This window comes from Schistosoma mansoni, chromosome 2, assembly GCF_000237925.1.
Source record: "Schistosoma mansoni strain Puerto Rico chromosome 2, complete genome".
NCBI classification, from domain to species: domain Eukaryota; kingdom Metazoa; phylum Platyhelminthes; class Trematoda; order Strigeidida; family Schistosomatidae; genus Schistosoma; species Schistosoma mansoni.
The window spans coordinates 13942978-13968195 of NC_031496.1; the positions used below are offsets into that span (position 1 = coordinate 13942978).

The 25218-nt window shown below is 33.3% G+C and overlaps 2 protein-coding genes across 2 annotated transcripts in view; both read left to right on the plus strand.

Annotated features, from left to right (window-relative positions):
• Positions 1 to 2087: 2087 nt before the first annotated feature.
• Positions 2088 to 2960, plus strand: Smp_148390 (hypothetical protein; the record flags this gene model as incomplete). Its single annotated transcript, XM_018795774.1, has 1 exon — positions 2088 to 2960. One exon carries the CDS (start codon positions 2088 to 2090, stop codon positions 2958 to 2960), a length of 873 nt encoding a protein of 290 aa, XP_018650053.1.
• A 10181-nt stretch (positions 2961 to 13141) lies between these two features.
• Positions 13142 to 25218, plus strand: part of Smp_148400 (putative calmodulin-binding transcription activator (camta)) — a gene marked incomplete at its 5' end in the record, with an annotated part of 53617 nt that continues 41540 nt past the window's right edge. Inside the window, 5 exon segments of the mRNA XM_018795775.1 lie at positions 13142 to 13197; positions 15428 to 15569; positions 16744 to 16815; positions 17823 to 17967; positions 20495 to 20553. Of these exon segments, the coding sequence (XP_018650054.1) occupies positions 13142 to 13197; positions 15428 to 15569; positions 16744 to 16815; positions 17823 to 17967; positions 20495 to 20553 (474 nt within the window).

Here is a 25218-nt window from a genome sequence, read left to right on the forward strand (position 1 = left end):
TCATTTCCGATTGGAATAAAAACTCGTGTTTCTTCATGACGAACAACACACTAGAAGTGACTGTGCATTTCTATGAAACTACCTGGTTTCTTTGACATTATCAGTCCACCAATTGCAAATGCCACGTTGAAGCTGGCATCTGTATTTTTGAATACACCAGGCCGAAAAGCACTTACATCGAAAAGTTTTAGATTTTGGTAGCGTACATAAAGTCGAGAATTTAGAAAAAAACACCGGACAACATTCAAAAACTTGAATTCTCAAAATCAAGTGAAAATTATGTAAATGGGACTTCTTGAGGAAATATGACAGATTTTGTTGTTTATATATATTAAAACTTGGCATAACAACGGTATGATTGGTACTGTTATAATTTTGTTATCCTCTCTAGGGACCTTGTTGATTTCATTTTACTGCGATTAAGTGTTTGGGGAATTATGGGGGATACACTTTTTTGTCAGATCATGACTGAACTGATCATATTAGTGGAAAATAAAAAAAACATCACATGTGAAATTGACTTACCACATTAGTACACTTGTTTTGATTATTAAATTCAATTCAATATGTAACCAATAGTTCAGTCATGAAAAAGAGAAATTTAAAATCACTATTTCTAAGAGGTAGATTATATTGGTTCATTCAGCAAAATGAGAAAAAATCTCAACACCGTAGATACCAGTGAGCGCGTATGACTTAATAAAATAATTAATGTCAGATAATCTCCTGCCTCGAAATCACACCTTGAAACTACGCTCTTGTGTAGATAATAAACAGATAAGGTAGTGTTTGTATAATATCAACATGTAGCGTCACTTTGAAGGGGAAGTAAGAATTACATTGCAGACGCTAAGATATATATATATATATAACCCAGTTATTATTCGCAACTACTGACAGACGCGACGAATGTTTAAAAAAACCATGCTCTGTGAGCTAGTCGATTCGTAATATAATATAAACAGGTCCTATCTCACACATGAGGTATGGCCGTGTGGTTCAAAATCTAAGCAGACACTAGTTAACTTTTGTGATGATTTCAAAGACTCATATCTCTCAATATGACATCGAGTACATTCTTCCATTTAGCAGCACCTTGCTGATGAAGGCACTCATTTTCATGAATCACAAAGCTAAGTACACAAACCCCTAATTGCTAGATAAACTACGCCACCCATAGCAGAAAGACAATGAATTCTATGGATATGAATAAATAGTGGTTGGGAATCATGGATGTTCATCATGTTGATGTCCTATTCTCACAGCGGACTGAAAATAATATTTTTTTTGCTACTAATTTCTATAATAATTATATTACAGCAAAAATGTGAAGTTGATAAGGGTCACTAACTGAAACACAATCTCTGAGTGACTTTATATATTGCGTACATATCAAGAAACAATCACTTGTTTTTGAACAAAAATAAAACATTCTTCAAGTCAATCAACGGAGATCTCAATACGTCCATCAAAAAATAAACTAGACAAAGTACCTGTTATCACATTACATTTGCTTTTAAGTTTCTCTTCATAATTAGTTAAATACTGTGCAGTTCCAATCATTTTATCCGTTCTATTAGTGGTAAGTGTCTTCAGTAGTCACGAAAATTATTAACTGCTTATTAGGATACGTCACATCCTCAAACAGTATCAATCAACAAATCAGATATATCTTCCACTGAAGTTCCTAAACTGTCTTTTAAAAATGGTTTTGTGAGCTGAAATGTTAAGTAATCTGGCAATGTGTATCTAATGACAATTTCCATGGCATAACCCCCAATATTTTCAGGATAACACTCATCTGTTGTACCTGGTTAGCTTATTAGTTACAGTTTAATCTAACTTCACTGCCTGTTCGAACAACCACAATCTCCAGTTATGGGTTTGATATTAAGAAAATGACTTAAATTAACAATTTAATGAATATGAAGTGTGATCACTACGTCATTTAACCAATCTCAATTTTGATGGATCTTATAAGCATTAATCACAGTCACCTAAATTAGGGGCTAGACAATTTATTTACTGATTAGAGCTCATAAGTTCACTTCATTTGAATTAAACTACTCTTCTCACTAGATATCGAGATGAAAGTTGTTTATGTGATTCGAAAATTATCAGTTAACTTTATTTTTCAATTAATTGTTAATTTCATAACACTATGTGCTACATACGGACAGATTCAAATGGAGTTATCCGATCAGAATGGAATTAATTCTGGGTTGGGATATTCTAGTGTTTTGCCTGGTGATTCAGTTCAAGTCACTCAAATGGGTCCAACTACATTAAATTCTGTATCTGATTCATCTCAAATATCAACACCTGTACAAAGTACAGGTAATGTAGGTGCAGAAAATGTAGGTAGTGGAGATTATGCACTTGAAGCTCAAACCTCAAATATCCAGCCAGCATCATCAGTTGTTGGAATCTTCCCGTCGTATCGTCCACAATATGGATTCCCAGGTTATTTACCTAATGTGTTCCCAGGGAAAGGAGTTGTACCCAGTATCAGCTCACCATCAGAAAACATAGTTGTTGCTTCTTTCCCTGGGAATACTCCATCTATCACACAACCAGGTGGAGTTTTACCAATGACATCAGGAGTAAAACCAGGGTCTTCAGTTTCCCCAACTGCTACACTTACTCAACAAACTGTACAATCTGTTTTGTCATACCTAGCCTTAAACCATCCAGAAATATTTCATAAATCTTTATATCCTAAGCCCTATCAAAAGCCGTACGCTGGTAGTTATGTTCCAAGATGGTTAAGAGAAATTCAACCTTCGTACAAATATGGTGATGATGGAGTTATCCAGCCATATGGAGACTTCTATCAACCTGATCCTTATGACTACTATGATCCAGTTGATTTAGATCCACACTATTGGCCAAGAAGAAGGAAACCATTGGGCATGTTGAAACGTAGGAGACGATACAACCTATATAAACGCTTTACTTAAAAACAAATATAGTAGTACTTTTTGAGCGTATACTTTAAAGTATGTACACAATAAAACCGCTGTATTCGGTGTATTCGCTACGTGTTGGGTTGCTGTACTTAACTCGTTTTCTTCTCTCTCATGGTTACAATTGTTTTTATTTTTTCTCGAACCGTTAGTCATACTTAGTGTCTATGAATATATGTTTTGTTTTTTAAATCCTGCTGGGCGGTGTTTTTTTTTCTATTTACCAGTTGGTAAACAGAAGCGTAAATAGAAGGTCCTTAAGGACCTGACTTGCGTTACTCAGGTGAGTATTTAAATTTAGACAGTCGTCCTCTTCTCCCAAACTATTAATTTCTAGGGTTAAACATCCTGGTGGTTGAAAGTCTGTTGTTAAAAGTGATGATAACGTCAGTATGTTGTTCCAGAACCTTTCTGGACGTGTCATATTCCATGATCAGTTTTCATAGGTTTCGACTCGATATTAGGACGAAAAACTCCATTTTCGTGCTAGAATTTTGTTGCCAAGTTCGTATGTGCCATCTGATATTTTCAGTTGTTCCCAATGTTGAATAATCATTCTCACTGTGGCAGACCAAATATGTCAATATCACAAATAGTAATTAGGTTAACATAAACTTTTAAAACAATCTTTGCTATTGTTTTCGCACCATCATCGTTTTATCCAGTAATATGAAGCCGCGTGATTATTCACTGTCGTGTTTTAAAAATCAATGGTAAAGGACCCTATCGAATTGTTAGCAGGTTTAAAGTGCTTTTAGTTGCTGGGTTGTCGTATGAGCACGTAACTAGTTTAAGTATTATTAGTTCTGTGCATTTAGCATTCAACATGTTGTTTGCAAGTGTTTGCGCTTCTAGTTAGTTTCTAAGATCCCGATCTCTGAAAAAACAGCATAAAGTTGTGTATTTCCCGTCATACTCTGGCTATGTTGATCATACGTAACAACTGAAGGCATTCATATGAACTTCATATCTTCTACAAATCTTCTTTGTCTTAGGGCAAGATATTCCGAACGCTTAGCTTACATAAGAGAAGTAATTTTCAGGCATATATCTGTTTAGCACTGTATAACAAGTATTGCTCATACCAGAAGGAAAAACACGAAATTTCTACTTCCAATACGCAAGTGTTCTTGCTAGTATTCTCAAACCACGCTTTACCCATACATAGAATGTCCACCTCATAAGCTCTACTATTAACAAATTTGCTTTCTATTTCTAGTCTTTATATTAATTCCTAGACCTAATTTGGATTTTGCATTATCACAATTTTGTTTAGGGATAAAAAAATTGTATATTGTCTTTGAAACTTTCATAGGTTTGTTATGCGCCTTACATAAATCCTTCTTCTATGTATGAAAGCCTATAAATAGTAAGGAATAAGGCAGCTGAAAATAGATGAGTTTCCATATGTCGGATAAGCATCTCGGAGTCGTCACAAAAATAGTTTGTAGTGCTAGATTTACGTAAACAAAACTTTATACTGTATCGAGTTCTCTCATTAATTTTTCGAGAATATGTAGATAACGTTTTGCAGGCTTCAATAGTTTGAGATAGTTTGATAGATGATTCGCAAACGGACGCATAAGTAGTGAGCATCGAAAAAGATTATTTGAAGACTGCAAGGATGTGGACACTATCTGAAAACTCTAGAAAGTGACTTCCGCTTTTCATCTTAGTCGACCGGACATTACAGTGTCCTCACCACTACAAGCTGTATTTTTTAGGGTTCCATATTTGATATATGCTTCGTCTTTAAAACACCTATACAAGATACTAGTGTGGTTCTCACTCAACTTAGTGTAGTTAGTATAAAGAGCCAACGCGATATACCCTTCGTGTATCGAAAGACGTAACAAAAATTCCCTGTGGTCTTGCAAGTACAAATATAGCACTAAATCTGAAGACAGAACAAACACGTCTTGACTAGGTTCCTGATGATAGTCGCTTATGCACCGTCTGTCACAAATAACACAGTGAAAACTTGGGAAGACAAAGACATGTTATTGTCTCTTTACCGTTTCTATCTGTGTCCCCACTGACTGCAAAAAGTGAGTTTTACCAAAAACTTTAAAACCTATAGAAAAACCAGGCTCTTGGAATCGGTAATATTAGCAAGGGATATTAACGCCCAAGTCATACTAAAAAGAATTAAATGGGTCCTATAGTGTCCGTGGTCAGTAAGCAAGTAATGATGACCATCTGCTGCAATTATTCTCTAACAATCTGTTATTCCTAGCAAGTACAAACTTTGGACATATAGGAAGATATTGTTTCATCTGGGAACCCGGAATATTAACACATCAATGAGCACATTAAATCGCCATCAACCATCTCTGGAAAGGCTTTGTAGAGGATTGTCACCCGTTCTGGAGTACCTAGATAAACTCCGACCATGCCGTAGTCAGAACACGCATTTCTACGCATTTTGCTGGGCATAGGTTAGTCACAACAGTAAGATCGTTCAGATATCAGTTCAGAGATGTGAAGGTCAAAGATGCTCTCAGGAAAGAATTAGCTATGCACCTAGTCGATCGTAGAAAAATGGTTCATCCTGAAGAAGCTTGGATATATGCACATCTAGCTGTAAATATGTCAGTAGCATCTGCCAACAGCTCAAATCAAAAGCTTACGAAAGATCTTTGGATTTTAGTGTCATCTACTGGGTTGATAGATGCTCGAAAACTCATTCAGATAGGCCCGAAGAAAAATAAAGGGCGATAATAACTGAAACGCAAACTAACAAGACGTTTTCTAGATTATTGTTGTCAGTGGTGAATGATGAATCCAAAAAGGATAGAAAATGCAGCGGGTTTATTTATAATATTAGACAACTATTTCGACTGATCAAGAAAACAGGCATTAAGACTATATCGAAAAAAGACGGTGCCTCTTTTGACTCTCAGTCCAGGAGATTAGACCGGTGGGGAAAACACTTTAAGGAACAGTCCAACCAGCCTCCAGTTACCCGATATCTCCAAACAACTTGAATGGGAAATCGACACAAGTCCTTCAACTCTTAATGAGATTGAAAAGGCTACATCCATTTTAAAGCTGAAGAGAGCAGTGGACTATGTTGGGTTAACTCCAGAGATCTTTACGGATGGTGTTCTAGTTGTAGCGAATAAGATGACTAAGATAGTAGCTAGACTTTGGAAAATGGATGTAATACTATTTGACTGGCTGTCGATGGCAGAAGTCATCTTATAGGAATCAGCTTGACTAGTATAGTGTCTAAAATACTAGCCTCTATGATTAGCAGACGCTCAACTAGCGCTCGTGAAGAACGACCCTGGGATGAGCAATCTGGTTTCTGACTTGAACGTGGATGGATTGACCAAATGTTCGTTCTCCATCCGATTTTAGAAAACGAGTTTATTCGCCGATGTCACGCTTCAGTTGTACTTCTCGACTTCAAGGTATCACTCAACTCCGCTGACCAAATGGTTTTACGGCAGTTTTCGTCATTGAAAGGTCTCCCAAATAAGCAAATAAATGTGAAGGCTGTCTACTCGAATTAGTTGTTCAGGCTATAAAACTTCGTCGACTGAAGTGGTTAGTACGTGTATTACGTATTTATAACCCACCACCTGCCACGACGAGAGATATTAGCTGATTTATGAGTAGGTTAGAAGATAGTTTAGGGTGACCTAATCAAGAAATGAAGTCAATGACTGTTGATTTGAGGCATGTACGTAGTTGCAGACAACTTTGTTGAGGTCCGTAAAGTAACTGCGATCAATGGTTGAAGACGTTGGATGAATTCCCTTAGAATCGTTCATGACTGCACAACCCATCCACTCTTTTGTATAATGGTCTTTCAGGTGTGAACATTCCTCAATGGATCTACACGTAACAGCAATGAAATTGCATGTCTTAGCACTAAACTATAGAGCTTACTTGTTTTTCCTTCTTTTTAGGAGGTGCGTCTCTTAGTCCAATGAAGACCTTAAGAAATTTCACGTACATTTCGTTTGATCACAAGTTTTATCTCGATCCTTTGTTATAGCAGTTATTCAAGGTGGAAATTCTTTGACTACCAAAACTTCCTATAACATTTAACTTGTGTGTGTAGTTTTGTTGAGATAAGTATTGAAAGCAAATTCACCCAGTTCATCTGCTCAAGGTGGTAAATTTTCTAATCCAAACTTATATTAACGTCTTTTTTCTCCGATTAGTTTGGCTAGTTTTTGTGAAAATACGTTTCTTGATGTATGCGTAACTGAACCGGGGCTCTTGAGAAATCACTCGTTTATGGAAATTCAGCAGCTATCGTAAACGTTGTTTTTGGTAACATCAATATCAAAAGTATTGATCCATTCACTATCACATCAATTAATTTAAGTTGAAAAATTGCTTGATCATAATTCATGCAAACGCTTCTTATTCTTAACTACCTGATTAATCAATACCAGTTTATACGCCATGGCTAAATTTGAGTCACGGCTTATTACAATGACCCAGGACAATTTGGAGTCTGTCTTAATAATAAGCTTAATTTTCTGGACTTTCAAGTCGATTTGATATTACTACATAGCTACTTCCACCACACATAATTTGGAGAAATATGAACCCAAATATTGCCAATATTTGAATGTTCATGGACAAAGTTACTTAATTTTAATTCCGACTCCTCAATCCTTTTTGACCTCTGTACCTGAACTTTTTGTGAATGAACTTATAAGCCTCTAGTTCTTGTATATTGTATTTTTGAGAGATATTATTTCCTCTGGAATCTGATCGTGGTCATAATTTCTCTATTTTGTTTTTAGTCTTGAGCTGGCGGCAAACAATTGTATTTATGAGTAGCTCCAGTCCTGCATTCATTCACTTTGCCTTTCAATACATCTGTCTTTTCACCATATTGCTGGTGTGACATAAACTTTAATATGACTCATGATTAAACTCCCCTTTATTGTTAAATGTTAATCTTACATTTGTTTGTTACGTATTCGACATGCATTTACTTCCAAGGTGTTTTTCAACATGAATATGTTCCTAACCTGCTTCAGTTTGGGCATCTTGGCAGTATCACAGCCCTCACACAAATCAAATGAGATTTGTGTGGCGCATATATATCTGGTACCCCCTTGTACCAATATTTATGTGTATAAATAAATAAATAAATAAATAATTTAATGTTTAATATTGGGATCATATGAGATATAATATTACCTATAGTTTAATATTATTCAATGCATGGTTTGATCTAGTTGTATTCATTCTTCATATTCCCTCTCCTTGTTCTGAACTAGCTTAGTACATTTGAAGAATAATCATTGTTAATTGTTCAATCAAATAATTAGACGTTGTCTATATCCACTCTGTTCATATCACATGCAGCGTTGTTCCGTTATAAATTAATTAGAGTGTTTCAACGTCACAACTGTATTTGACGATGCTCATCCTGCAGACTCATCGCTGTTTTACAAAGATTTTCAATCTACACTTTTATTTTTACTTTTAATGAACTGATGATTAAAATTTATTTTCACATTGTGAACTATTCACATCTTAGTGATTCATTTTATCCTAATTGAGCCGATTTCTGGATCTGATTGAATAAGCGTTTGGCGTAAATTTGATTTGACTGTTAAATGTTATTTGGTAATTTTGATTACTACCTTGAAGAAGTCCGGACAACTTTACTGGACGAAACGTTGGAATTATTTAAGTTTCAATTGCTGAGATTATTCACATGCAATTTTACACAAATAATAATCAGTAGTTATTTCATTATCAAATTATGACATTTTGTACTAGAATGCTGTTATTCATACTACGGCTTCTGTGATGATATTTCCCAACTTCCGTACACTTAAGGAGGAAAATTATATCTATAAAAATCTCAGCGATTGAACTTGAAGTAAATCCAAAGTTTTGCTTGGTACTCTAGTCCGAGTCTTTTCAAAGAAACGTAATCAAACATCAGAATTATCGAATATCAATAAAAGACTAATATGTAAGTGAAGAATATTCTCGTCAACATAAATTCTATTCAGGTTCTAAATTAGTGATCAAAAAAGTGGCCAGAAATAAGGTGAAATATATCGTTTAAAATTATAGCATGTGAATTTATGGCTGTTAAATCAAATAAAATAGTGAATGTTATAGTGACTAATATGCATTGTTAACTTGAATCAGCTTATAAATTAAGTGAAATTATAAGATTCATGATCGGAATAAATATGAGTCAGATAGGATGAAATAAATAATAGTCCAGTTGCAAAGTAAATCAAATGTTGTGTAGAAATTTATCTGAAATTAATAAGAAATAATAAAATGGGTTGAGGGTTAAGTAGATCAGTCGTGTATCCAGGATATTAGTAGTGGTGTTAAACCAATAATAATAATAACGGTAACAATAATGATACAAATATATATGAATAGGGATGACAATTAAGGAAGAAATGTTGTAAGTGCATTAGTCAGATTAGGTCATTCAGTAGTTAAGATTCCTATTGATTAATTGGCCCTGAAGCTGGCCAAGGCACGAGAAGTGGTTAAAAATATACTTTTAGATATTTATTTCTTTGAACACATAAATATTGGTACAAAGGGACACCGAATACATATGCGCCACACAAGTCGCTTGATTTGTGTGTGGGCTGTGACACTGTTCGAGTGCCCAGATCGAAGCATGTGGTTTTCTTCGAGGGACACACCAGGAGCCTTCGACCCAAAGGTCTAATCCATAAGTCAGTGGAGCGACATTAGGAAATGCAATCTCATAGTAACCGATGGCCAATAACTGGTTCATACACCATTTGTTCCTTCAGGATCCTGGAACACATGTGAATCATTGGTTTGGAATCAGGGTTTTCTAACTCCTCTAGGTGCATCCTCGATGTCCACCAACCGGGTTAAAGCGCCGGACATTCGCTTTCGTCCTCTCAACTTCGTAAACAACAGTAATGCCACGAGAAGGGAGTGAGTAGAACTTTCCTGGAAGTGGCTGTATGCGCGTGACCATGTCAGGAAATTTTGAGAGGGAGAGTGAACTCTCCTCACCCTTGGCCTTACCAGAGGCATTTGGGTTTTTATCCGAATGGCTACTGTTTCTCCTGTTTGAGGGACTTTGAGTCTAACGGACTGGTAAGAAATTGCTGAATATAATTAAGTATACTAAACATGTCATCCAATCATTATAACTTGAAAGTTAGAATTTGCTTTGGTACGTATGTGACATTTGGTGTTAGTGATTAGAAAAACAAATTTTATTATTTATTTATTTGAACACATAAATATTGGTACAAAAAAGCACCAGATAAATATGCGCCTCATAAATCTCATTCGATTTGTGTGAGGGCTGTGATACTGCCCAGGTGCCCAGGCTGAAGCAGGAGAAAAACAAAAGTTTATGTTGATCAAGTTGATTGTTCATAATGTATTCAGACAAACTAACTAATTACTAAAAGTGAAAGTAGTCGTTGCTGTTCACATAATGAGCGATAAATTAAATGGATTAAAATACAATAAGAAGTTCAGGTTTACTTACTAGTTATTAACTGCTATGGGACAGCCTATTGTAGTCTATATATCTCATTAATATTGTTTGGATTTGTCCATATGTGTAGCGTTTAAGCTTTTAGTCTTAGTGCTAAAACGTTTTTGGAGGATTCTTGTACCATTGACACAATCTGTATGGCTAGACTTTATTGAGTGTAATTCTATCACCGAACTGTTTTTTAATTTTTTTTTCAGGTCTTCTGAGGATTTAGGAATGTGCTTCAAGCAAAGTTTATGTTCCTTCACCTTCACACTCAGCTGCCATGATGTCTTATCTAAATATACAGCATTATAGTTATTACATTTGACCTCATATAAACAACTTTGTTGTTCCTCCTTTCGTATTTAATCCTTGATTCTTACTAGTTTGGATCTTAAATTATTGTTTGTTCACAAGAATACGCTTATACTGTGATGATTTAGGATTTCTCTGATCTCTTCTATAGTTCTTTTACGATATGAGATCACCACCGTGTTAACCTATTCTTTCACTTTATGTTTTTCCTTATTTTTCCGGTTTTTTCTTCCTAATTGTTCCCTTTATAAAGTCGCTAGGATAATTATTCATCATCAAAGTGAATATAACTAAATTTATTTCAGTTACTTTGTCACCTGGTTCAGTGACGAGTTTTCGGACTCTGTTTATCAAACTCTTGGCCCATATGATCTACAATGACTACAGCTTTTTGGATATAGAGAGATCTATAGAGAACGTCTTAATTAGTATTTTAGAGTTTGTAGCAATTTGCCCGTTTCGATATTTACACATCCCAAGCATTTTACAAACTTTCTATCCTCTAGGGATTATAAAAATATATTAAAAATTACGAAATAATAATCTCAAATATTAAAACGATGAGCAATATTTTGCAGTTCAGGTGGATTTTTTTTATTAACGTTATGCTTTCGTAGATAAATGGTTTAAATGTTAAGCTTTCTATATTGTCAAGGCTTTCGTACAGAAGTGAACTTTTCATTCGTCCTGCTAATGCTAAATAAGTTTATTCTGATTCCGTTGTTTATGAATTTGCATTTTCATATGTCCTTGCATTTTTACTGATTGTCTTGTTCGATTGGACTCTGATAGATTGGATCCACATCTATGCCTATTGGCTACCAACTGACCTAAATATCGTGTTTTTAGAAACTCATATTCTCAGAATTATTGATTCGTAATCACGACATTTACTTAGTCAAATACGTGTTCATGTTTGTCTTTGTGTATTGATTTTAGTTTTAACAACACATCACTTCACTACTAATTAATGTTCGTGTTTACGTAAGTGAAGGCACGTTATGTATGTCCTAGATGATGTTCCCCACTGTTGGCGCAATTTGTTTTGGAAATGATGGATCTGTCTTCCTTTGATGTTTTGTCTGTATTACTTATAACTAACTGATTGATATCATGCCTTTCAGTCTGCATGATTAGGACTGGAGCGATTGCGTTGGTTTGTGAGAGATACTAATTGGGAAGGTTCCAGAATTATTGTCGTTTCAAAATCTTGTTGATATATAATATGACGACGTGTTTCTTAGATTTCTGGGTTGATTTCTCTACAATACGTTGATTTGCCAGACACGTTTTGATGGAGTTTCTGGGATAGCCATTTCTACGGAGGACAGATAGCTTGAGTTTCTCGATTTCTTCTTATAGTTTGAGTACTGCAGTGAGTTTTGGCTTTTCCTAATGTTGTCTGTTTATAACCTTTCGTACACTTTGAAGCTTTTACTATTTCAAGTCAATATTTCATTAAAGTATTATTAGTGGATAGAGATAAATCTTATCCCCATTGTTGACTTCAATTAACCTCAGTAACCATCTTTGCTTATAGTATCCTACTGCCAAATTCTTTGGTAGTACAAACGTAGGCCTTTTAGGTAAACCGATTCTAGACTCTATATTAGGACATGTAACAATGTATGATATTGTTTATTCTGTATTTTTTAAAAATTGTATATAGTATTTTCAAGAATCACCTTAAAAAGATGCATCAGATATCCAGTTCTTTTAATTAAAGCAAATGTGTATTTCAATATAAAACTACGTAATTTGTTGTTTGTTAAGTTCTTTTGGCCTACTTATACAGTTTATCTCTGCTTACAGTTCAAGTATATTATTATCATTATTTTTATTTTCTAGCCCTAAATTTGGTTCAATATTCGTTGGGATCATTACACATAGGTGCTTTATCTGGTGGCATATTTTCGTGACTGTCTCTCGTTCATTCATTTATTGTTATCAATCTATTTACTCACCTGGAGAAACGATTGAATTCCATTTTTATCGTAAAAAAATGGATTTTTCCAGATGAAAAGTCAATCTAGTGAATTTTCACCAGATTATCTGCCAATCAGTTGTAATAACATTTATAAAAGTACTGTTTCTGCTATTAACACTACATATCATGGTGACGATAACAGAAGAAATAGTAATAATAACAATAATAACATTATAGCATTTAATCAATGTTCGTCCGATATTCCACAACCTTTAAGCAATCTTGCGGTTCCTTCAGTTTGTATAGCACGTAAACTTATTTGGTGCAATCAAAAGGTACATGAAATTACGTATATTCAGTTACAAATCTAATTATTTATATACTTAATTGTTAAGTGTAATAATCTTGATTGTTTAGTATTCATAAACTTTTTTTCATTTCGATGGAATGTATAATTTTGCCAGATACAAGCTTGGTTTACGAGGTTGTTCAATGGATAGGTGGTAAGTTTTTAAGCTGATTCTCGATCAGATCAACTTGAGAGAGTTTAACTTCTATCTATTTCAGATTACAATTGTTTATTGTGTATGTTGTCTAAGTATATTATATATATATTTGTAACTATTTAGCTCATACTTGTATGTGAAAAGACAAATAAGTGACATAACCTTCATAAGTTAAATATTTTCCACTGAAGTTTCCCTAAATTCGGAATGGCAAATTTATACCCGTACAGTTTTATCAGCATAAAAAATGGCTCTTGTCACAGAGTTAACAAGTTTCTTTTTTCAAAGAACAAATGTCAGATTGATAATTTATTATTAATTAAAGAAACCACAATCTGTGGATCATAATAAATATTTTCATCTGTGCTGAGAATTCTATATTGTATCAAAATATTATATTGAATAAAGCCATTAATAATAATAATGTTATTCATACCATCCATTATTAATAATGCAACTTTTAACACAATGTGTGTCATTTTTGTAGATAATTCACCCTTACCCATTGGATTATGAGATCAAGCACATTCTACATACTTTGTTTTATACAACGATGTAGCTTCCCTAGTCCATTTATTGAATATTACTCGAATTCCATGTAGATGATTATTTAATTGCTCACATGTTAGATACATCAGCTGTAACATTCTTTTTGTGTACTTCATTGACTGATGATAATTAGATCATTTATCACAATTTTTCGGCTTAGCGAGCATTAGTGGTAATAAATAAAGCTTTCAGGTAAATCTGGGCTAAATTTCATGACTACTTACTAGTCAGGTTTTCATTCAATACTTAAGATATATCTAAGCATTCATAGCCACCTTTTCTGGGATTATAACAGACGTCTATTGGCAAATATTGGTTAGCTTGTGGTGTGTGCTACTGATGTCAACAGATATAAGTAGTATGTGTCATCAATCGAATGTGAAATGCCTGGAGGCAGAAGGTTATGAAGATCAAATAAAAGAGAACAAGATTAAGGAGTGATTGATGTGGAAATGAAAGAACAATCAAGTCTGGGATGATTGACTGATATTTGCAAAACAAAAAGTCCAGTTGGAGACAATTGATTGACATTTTGCAAATTAGGTATTTACTGTATGGTTTTCAGATTTTACTAAAACGTTCTGTAATTTTGTGTTCAAATACATTCGATTGTCACCACTTGTATTCTCGTTCACTACAAGTTTTTTTAAAGAACGAAAGCAGTTAATTAGTTATGTGTTATAGTAAAGATATGTTTTCGCGTGTTTTGAGGATATGTTTATATTTAAAAATTGTTTACTGTCTTTGCAACGTTTCATTTTTCAATAATCCTTTTTTTAATTAAAAGGAAGTTGCTGAGCTTTTGCTTGGAGCATGTGTACATCCCGACTGGCTTTCATCAGTTATTCAAGTTCGGTAAGTACTTTTTAATGTTAATAAACTTTACTCAATGGAATAGGATCCGTTTAAGTATGTCAGCCGCATATATTATATAAGTGGGAACAACATTCTGTAGTCTCACAAGCTTATATACTAATCACAATTCGATCTCTCTACTTAGGTGTATGGATTCACATTCCACGAAGAGCATTATTTATCCCAAGTTTGTGTATTTGTTTTTCTAACCAGTGCTAACTAACATTGCATTATTCAGTATTCAAATCATTACGGAGTTAATTTAAAAAAATCATGTTGTAGCCAATACTCCTAGATTACTGGCTGAATTATAGTCGAATATTCATTCATGTAACTGCCATACAAAAAAAGAGTTTTATTACAAATTAGAACTGAAACAGTTTGACCTGCCCCATATTTTCCACCATACGTGACCAGATGTAATTATTTATATACAAACATAACTTGTGAGCTTTGTCGAATCGAATCCATCTTAGTTATTACTTTATTTGATATTTGAAGGAAGATAGGACCTTTCCAAAATTTGATTAAAATACTGGTTAAAGTTGTTAATTACTTATTTTCCTTTGTTTTTTAAAGGAAAACTGTGACTGGAAACACAATAACTTTACCAGTTTTTTGTTCACTTTTACTTTCGAAATACGTGTACACGTTGTGTCACCCTTTCGTAGGCATTTATAGATATATTCTGTAGACTACTGAAAAATGCACTTCAATCTAAAAGGATAATCAGGCTGTTAGAAACTTTTAATATTAATAATTTCATAATGTTTCATTTCTTTTAGAATCGTTTTACTATTATTTATTGAAATCTTTTAAATAGTCCTAGAAATGGTTCTATTATTTTTTATCGACGAGAATTGGCCACCCTAGCACGTAGACAAGATGGTTATTTATGGAAAAAGAAACCGAATCGACGTACTACTAAAGAAGTTCACATGGTCCTTAAAGTTCAAGGGATCGAGGTCAGTGTACTGACTTTTTTCCTGACGATAATAAAGTCACGACTTTTTGTTTTGCTTTTATTTTTTATTCTTAAAGATATTCTTCATCAATAGCTGATATGGGTTGGATAAAACCATTCATTGAAAACCAAATAGCGCTCACCTATCGATTTTTTTCTCCTAACTAAATGATGACAATGATACCTATCCAAATAAAAGAATATGAATCGGAATATTCCTCTAAAAAGGGATAATAAAACAAGCAATAATTTTCCCAAGCAAATCAGCTTAGATCATAGCACAGATAGATCTGCTTACAAGTTTTTCTCTGAGTTTTTAAAGGCGTTGTTTAACTAAACTTAGTTCAAAGATGCTTTCAAACATCTTGGAACGCTTAATAAATTATCCTAGCAGGTTTCAATCAGATTTAGGAAATATGTGCAAAATTTATTTCTTATGACCAGAAATGTTCTTAGCTTATAGGCGGATGTATATATTCATATTTACAAATGTTTCACTCAAATGATAGGTTTCATGTATGATTGCACAGATGCATACAGAATGAAGATGTGTATAATTGCGTCCTAATTAAAAGAATTAATTCCCAGATTTACTTCTAGCATTCACTCCAGTTTCGCAACAGAGGATGTTACAGATGTTATCATTCGTATGTCCGTTACTGACCTATTTCTCCTTAGACACTTGAACTCTGAATAAAAAATGGGAGGAGGAAAATATTAAACTAGGCCTACTTCGAGGATTAGTTTCTGTACAGAAAACAGGAGTATATATAAAATTGTAGGGGACCTAGCGATTCTAGAGGCTTTTAGAAGGGATACTAAACTTGTTAATAAATTTTCAAATTATTCTTTTAGGTTAAATAAAAGCCTAAACAGCTGCTTTATAGGTTTTTTTAGAATATTTCTAACACGTCTGATTGATAAGCATTTTCCACGTTATTCCTGTCTTCTGGATACTTTTCCGAGGAGTTATAGATGATTCATAGTTTACCGAGTTAGTTGTCATTATGTCTCATTAATATCCCACTTATTTGATGTATTATATCCTATTTTTATTAATCATGTAATTTTTTACGGAATCTGTCAATTAAAGTAGAAACGTGTGTTATTACAAGTGTTTTTACTTTGATTCACTAATAGATAATAATGTTCTTTTTCTCTCGGTATATGTCCAGTGTATTATCGCCAATTATGCACATTCCGCTTTAATCTCTACATTTCATCGACGAACCTATTCATTAAGATTTGTAAGTTATTATCCATTTTTATCCGATTGAATATCATATTGCCTGTGTATATTCATTTTACATGCACATGTTAATTAACAACAATATATTCCGCTTTTTCATTTAATAGCATTATTCTTTTTTACCTATTGTGATAGATTTCATGTTGTGTTATAAACAGATCATTTTTACGACATTGACTTGACAAAATATTATAATTACTGGTATAGCGAAACTAATGATGTGCTCACTAAATCGATTTTCCAATTCCTAATTAGTTAGTTTACGCATAACAAAATCACTAACATATATATATATATATATATATATATATATATAATGTTCAGCTCATTTACCAGGTACTGACTAGTGTACCTGACTTCGAGCCATACTCTTATTCTGAGGGCTAGTATAAATATTCGATTACCTAAACCAAATTAATTGGAGAGGGATTCAAACATGTTGAAATTGGAACACCACCACCATTGATACACTGCTTCATTACAAGTGAATTTAAGCTGTAATTCATGCTCAACATATTCAACCACAATAGTTTGATGATAAGTTACTTGTCAGTTAACTAGTGAATATTCATAAATGAAGATAAAGGTCACAAAACATTGGGTGATAATTTTCCAGCTCAAAATCTAATGGAAGCCAAATCATGAGTACATCTCCACTACTACGATCGATTTTGAGCCACATAACTCAACGTTTCCTACTGTTGGTCACGGTAATCTCGCGGACCTCAATCAGATAATCTGCATCTACTAACACTGCTCAGTGAAACAGTAAGTGATACACATCATACATTTATCAACCACCTCAGTCGATGAAAATTCACTTTGTCGGTTGGTTGTAAACATAATATTGATTAATCTAGTGATTTAGTCAGTATGTGATACAGAAATGTAGCCATTTTCTTCTAAGAACGTCAATTTTCGTTGAATCCACTTGTTCACTGGCTATTATTAGTACTGATTTTAATTAATATACTGTTTTCGCTGTGTTTTCTTTTCTTTTCATAGAATCCCTCTGTTGTATTATTTCATTATTTGAATGTACCCTTATTAACTAATGAGAATAAACTTTGTTTACCATTACCTAATCTAAGTGAAAATGATCGTAATGAATTAACTTATGCTAAACTTGTTGAGCAGTTAGTGAATATGTGTAAGTTTAATTAATTAATTTATTATCCTTGTCAGTTTGTTTTTATATCATAAATAGGCAAGATTAATAAAAATGATTGTTATTGTTCCACTAACTGTTGTACAGCGTTACCATATCAGTCTGATTAAAAATTATATTCTGTTGATTATCTCCATAAATTAATCACTAATAATATTGATATAACTTATTTATCTTTAAAATTCTTTTTTCCTCGGTTCATTTATATGTTTCTTTCATTCCTTTTAAGATGAATCTATCTCTTCTTCTTCTTCATCATCATCAAATCTAAGGCTGTACAAATTTGATAGTTGTTAAATTTAAGTATGATTGTGTAGCTATATTTTTTATAATTTGATATAAATTAATATATCAATGCATTATAAATTCACTTACTACTGTTTGTTTGAATCTTCCCATTCAAGCGAAAGGTACTGGGTTCGAGTCCCAGAGTGGACATCAACTCTGAGATGCAGGTACATCCAGCTGACGAGTGCCAAATAGGACGAATTGACGCGTGTCCTGGATTCCATTGCTAGCCACTATCCATCTTTGCTCAATGCATTATAGTTTATATACATGTGTAGTGAACGAAGATTTGATGCGGATAATCAATTTATATTTTAATGCAAAACTACAGGGTGTCTTCGTAAATTAAATACTTCATTTGCACATCTTCCATTAGTTGTCCTTCACATCCTTCATGATTCTTTCAATTCTCAATTCCTTAATGTTTCCCTTTTTGTTTTCTTCAGTGCAATCTTCTCAACCTTCTTTCGACAGACATTACACTTCTGATCGGTATTATATACTACTTATATCTGTCAATACATATGGCTTCCACTACATATATATCATGTTTGAACTACTATTTTTGTAATCCATTATGCACACTAGCCCATTAATCGATTCCCAAAAACAAGGATTCATGCAATATTTAGTAATTATTTGACTTGTATTTGTTTTTCTATTATGTAGTAGAATTATTCAGTAAATAAGAATCATTGTGTTACTTCATTTCACTAAATGAATAAACGATTTAAATAGTTAAACGATTGCACTTTAGAATATTTCTGCAATAAAAAACCCAATATTTATTATATTCAGGTCAACTAAATAACCTTTGGGTAATTTTAGTTTTACATATATGTTTAATATCGGTGAAAATTAAAGAAAGTATACATTTCGTATTCAGAAAACTTGGTTAGAACACTTGATAAAATGTTAAACGCTTGCTGTGAGATACAGGTTTGATCCCTGACTGGATCATGGGTCCACACTCCTGACGGTTTTTATACTAGGACTAAATATCTGTCGAATGCTGCTTGATTTCCATTGAAACACTAACTAAGGTCAATCGGTGACAACTACCATGTGCAGCGTAACGAATATCATGAGATTAATTTCTCAGATAATTGTGGGCAAAAAGATTTGATAACATTGAATTTGTAGGGGTTATTTTTCGGCTTGTTCATAGTATATAGATCTAGTAATCGGGGACTGATCATGACAGCGATGCTAAGCTGATATTTCATTTTTTTTTCTATCGTGGTTGTGTACTAGTGAGAAGTAGTAACAAACTATGGGTATATGGTAGTGCTTTAACCTGTGACGACATCCCTCACTGGAAACCGGCTTTAGGGATACTGTTTGTTTTCTCTTTTTTTGCTTACAGCACATCCTCCTAGGACAATTTAATTTTGTACATGTATGGGATATTTTCATATCATGAATTTCTTTGGAACTATATCAAACTATTGAGGGAAAATCAGAATACGGATATTCACTTTAATTGATTGTTACATTCTTAAAATGATAAGCATTTTCAAGATGAATTTGTGATAAAATCATTAAATGCCGACTAATAAGATTATTAAAGAGTACAAATTATTAAAATGTTGTTCCACTTTCGTTTTAGGCTCTTAAAATGTTCAAAAGCTTAAATGGACCTATTTGATGGTGTTGCGTTCTCTGGGCTTTGATTTGACACACTTGTTGAATAATTCTGTCTGTTCAGATCTATTTGTAGTAGAAGTTGGTAATGTTGTCTACGTCGACGATGAACTCTCGTCAGTTAAACCACAGAGCTCAGTTAATGAAAAATCACCAAATTTGCATTGGTGTTACCTTTTGAATTAAAGTTGTTATTGTATCATAAACTAGTTTGCCTTTCAGATTCGTACATTTTGACTGTTATGTTTTTGTGCCTCATTGGTTACAAGTTGGAATGTTTATGTTGGTAAACTATGCCAAAAGGTGAAAATATTTCTGTAACTTCGATGTCCTAGGGTTTCTCAGATAAACTCCATTTTCAATGTTTTCAAATTAATAAGTTGTACTGTTTATAATAATATGGTAATCTGTAAACCAAACTATGTTGAAGACTAGTGGTACTGCTATACGATTGTGCTTACACCTTGATAGATGAAGTATTATTCCAACCCGATAATATGGTAGTTAAAAATATTGAACGTAAGCACTTAACTATGTTTCGCTTTACTGAATTTATTTTTATATTGCTTTTTTATAGTTAATAATTTCCCAAAACATATCATGAAACCTGGTATTGATCAAATTCTAAATTTCGATGTAAGTTATCACTTATATGATTGTTTTACAAAATTACGTTATATTGAGTAAACTAATCATATAAACATGAATTAGTTAGTAGAAATGTATCTGTCTACAGGACTGAACAACATGGTTACATGAATATTAAATCTCTATGATTTTGTACACTAATTCAAATTGCAAAACATCTCACTGTCTTACTCTTAGTTGTAACATCGAATTCATCCATAGAATAAAATTATTTGCTTTCCAATTTATTAAAAATATCCACTTAAGATAAAATGAGACAATATGTTTAAACTTTATATAAACTTTTCTGAGAGTTACTTTCGACTACATATTTTGTAGACTACTGGTATATGCTTAGCATGTCCAATAAATAAACGAACTGAAGTCATAGAAACTTTATTGTAAAAACTTTAAGACACATCAATTTTATTCTATTGTTTAAAACATCTCAAAAGTCTGGTTCTACGGCTGCTTCATATTTCCACGTCTTATCATAGTGGTTCACATAAACTGCACGATGCGAGTAACAAATAAAAGTCGACCGGAATTAATGTTAACTAATCATACCTGTCTTTTATCTGAAGTTGATGCTTATGATTTTGTCTAGAAAGACAGTGAAGGCTACATAAATAAACCATACAGCTCAGAGAATTCAACTCCACTAGAAGTTTTTCCTGGCTTTCGATTCACTTATCAGACAAACTACGTACACTGAAACCATTGTTCTACTTAAATGTATACTTGTTTGTTGATCCAGTGGCTAGTGCTTTGAAAGTTCATTTTCAAATTTATCAAACTATTCTTTTTTTTGCATCAGTGATATGAGTGATAACTTTTGTTCCTTTGTTTTTTTTATAAGTAAAATGGAGAATACCTTTTCACTGAACAACTCAATGTACGTATGTAACCCCATTCATTTGATCTTACAGAATTAGGTATATCGATCTACATTGCTTCGCAATTTTTATTTATCGATTGAGATTTTAGAAAATAAGAGTAATATGTTTGCCATAAAGTATTATATCCTAAAATCTTAGTTAACTAAAATTCTCTTTTTCTTATCTTAGTTAACATTAATCATTTTATTCTAGCGAAGTTTTTTAAATCTCAAAATCATCTATAATACCGAGAAATTCATTAACAAGAAAAGACTTGACGTCATCTCTTTCACTAAAATCCTAAAATTACAAATGTTTTTTTCATTTGTCTAAGAAAATCGTCAGCTACTATATACTAAAGATATCTATCCTACGTTGTTGCTCATACGCTAACTTTTATCATCATTTTCTTCATTCTATTCACTGATAACAAAATCCACTTGATGTTTTATTAGTTTTCCTATATTATTCAATGTTTCCTTTTTAAAACATCCTGTCACGTTTATTCTTGAATTCTCGAGTTTAGATGAAGTGGTTTTATGGGAATTGTTCGAATCTGTCAGTGGTGTATATTCAAGTATTTTTCTTAGCTAGATTACCATTGATAACGAAGGAAAACTAGACAGCTATTTTTTTTTCTTGGTATGGAATTTCTCATCCGTGCCCACCCATAACCCTACCGGAAGTTGATCCTATAACGTTTAGTACCGCGGGGAGTGTTCACCATTCGAACTATTGGTTTTGGTTTAGATATAACATATTTCCATCTTCAGTCGATTCGCGATATGGCGCTACGATCATTTAGTGTAATTGACAGTCACTGTTATCGCGAGAGTTATAGATAATTCATTCGATCCTTGTTGGGGTTGTGGGTGTGTGTGCTGTCAAGGAGTTCCTTACTAGGAAGATGACAATCGGTTGAATAAAACAATAAAAATACATGTTTTAAAGTTGGTGATTTGATCAGTTCAGTTCCAAATTTTAGGCTGCTGCTTCACTTCGATTCGGGTAACCGGTTAATCTCGAAAATCCTCATACCAGTAATATGGCTTACGATCAAGTATATAAATCCATGTACTTCGTAAATAAGTTGCTTCAGTGTTTGCATAAACTAATCTGTTTATTCAGTTTTCTCCTACAAGAAGTAACTGTTCTCAATAGAGTTCAATATGTTATTTTGTATACTTAGCAGTCAAGTCAATATACTACAGTTCTAAAGAAACTAATTGAATCGATTTCATTTGAATCTTTTCTGTTCTATTTTTCCCTAAGATAACTTATAGTGAGTTATACTAACAGTATCTTCTCTCTTCGTTGAATATAAATATGTCAATCATATTGATCGTCATAATAAGCCCGTAAAGGAATGTCCTAGAACAATAAGGTAGCTATTATTTTTTAACAAAATAATAATTAAATTTAATATCTGACTCACTGTAAACAAATTCAAACCCCACACCACTCAGCATCCATTCATTCATCCGTTCATCTATTTTCACCGCTTTTATGATCCTACACTATTCAAATAAGCTGTTACAAATTTAAGAGATTGATTTCATGTCTTTATCTAATCACTTGTAACATGGATTCATCTAACTAATACTCCGACCGATATACTACTTCTAAGTTGATTATCAACGCATTGCCCACTACATGTTATTAATAGTAATTTAGCTGTTTTTTTATTACACAAAAGGTTTGAATTTCATCATAACTATTTCGAGATTATAAATGAGCTTACTATCTCAATGCTCATTTATTTAGCATGGACATTTAGTAAATATTAGATTTCAGGATGATATTACAGTTGTTTCAATTTATCATTTGTTACAAATCGTTTAATCATGTATATGCTGAATGTACTGATATTGTTTTGAATGGCATAATACAGTTTATTTGTACTTGATATAATAAGCTGATTGCTAATTGATCTGGACTAACTAGCTCGTTTAATTTGTTGTGTCCGTGTATCCGTGTGTGTATGTGTTTACATTTACTCCTCGTTCTCTCCATGCTATCGTATTTGCAACAAAGCGCTATGTTGCACACTGACAAATTAGCATGAAAAATGACAATGTAACGTAGAAGTATGTACCTTATATTTCACCGACGAGTTAGCGATGTACAACCTAGAGTCTCTGATTAAACAGATTTTTGGTTATACAGAATGTCGTTTTTGATTAAGATTGGTAAGACCAGTCTGTTGTCTTTGATTTTAAAATGTCTACATAGAGAGAGATGGTGTAAGTTGTAACCAATGTAAATAAATAGAGTTCTCTTTTAGTGCAGAAGTGATATTACTCTATGGAGGTTATTGACTACTGGTTTGGTTTATACAAGTGGTCACTTTTATTGATTGGGTCATGTATGATTGTTAAGAATATTCGTTTGTAATCGTAGTCCATATAACACAAAATAAACTGTTAGAGTGTAAATGCATGCTCAGTTTTAGTACTCTCTGTTATGTCAATGTTTCTATCCTTACTGTAGGCCATGAAACTTGGTCTTTGAAAATGGGAAACAGTTAGGATGGGTATTCAATTGTAGTTGTCTTCTGAGTATTGCTCATACGTACCGAAATCACTGAATAATGTTAACGTTAGTGGTGATATAGACAAGAAGAGTAATCCAGTCAGTTAGGTGATGAACCTCCTGACTTTCCGTGTCCACCAACCCGGTTAAAGCGTCGGACATTCTCTTTTCGTCCTCTCAATTTCGTAAACAACACCCCCGCCACGACGAGGCAGTGAGTATGACTTCCCTGACAGAGACTATATACGCGTGGCCATGTGAGAGCATTTCGAGAGGGAGAGTGGTCTCTCCCCACGCCCGGCCGTACTAGGGCATTCGGGGGGCCAGTATAACTAACATTATTCTCATCACTATTATTATTATTATTATTACTAAGATCAGACAAAAATATGATGCGTGTTAAATCTTTTTTTGAAGTTCAAGTTTATCATTCTATTTCAATTGTCAGCACACATGTTTCACATTTTATGTTGTTCTCTATCTATTAGTGATGTATTATGTTTTTATTCTATGGTGTATATGAATTAAAGTAAGTTGTAAATCTTCTACTTCTGTAAATGACGACTTTTCACGTCATGAAATAACAACAATGACTACAGTTAATATATGAAATGGTTACAAATGAAAATCTTGCTAGAATCCAAGCATTTATTTATCTTGTTAACTTTGATTTTTTTGTTTCTTACGACGATGTACTGATATCAGTTATCGGTCACGGGCTATCATGAAAGTGCGTCTCCCAATGTTGCTCCACTGACTTATGGATTAGACCTTTGGGTCGAAGGCTCCTGGTGTATCCCTCGAAGGAAACCACATGCTTCAATCTGGGCACTCGAACAGTATCACAGCCCTCACACAAATCAAATGAAATTTGTGTGGCACATATGTATTCGATGCCCCTTTGTACTAATATCTATGTATTCAAATAAATAATAGATTGATGGTAGTTGTATACAAAGTTTAAGCATCATAAAATAAATCGTATTAGAAACATTTTCCAGACGGTATAAATCACTTTGATGATATTATTCCTTATAAACTGGATTTTATGGATTTTCTGGGCTTTCGTTCAATCAGTGACAATGTTGGTGTTGATGATAATCATCATGAAAATAATCACAGAAGTTTGAGTCAAACTAGTGAATAGTTGAAATCGTTTAATTTCATTTTGACTGAAATTTCTACGAACCCCGTTTTATATTCATTATGCTGATATCGATACTTTTCAGGGTAAAAACGTCTTTCTAGTCAATTTATTTCATTT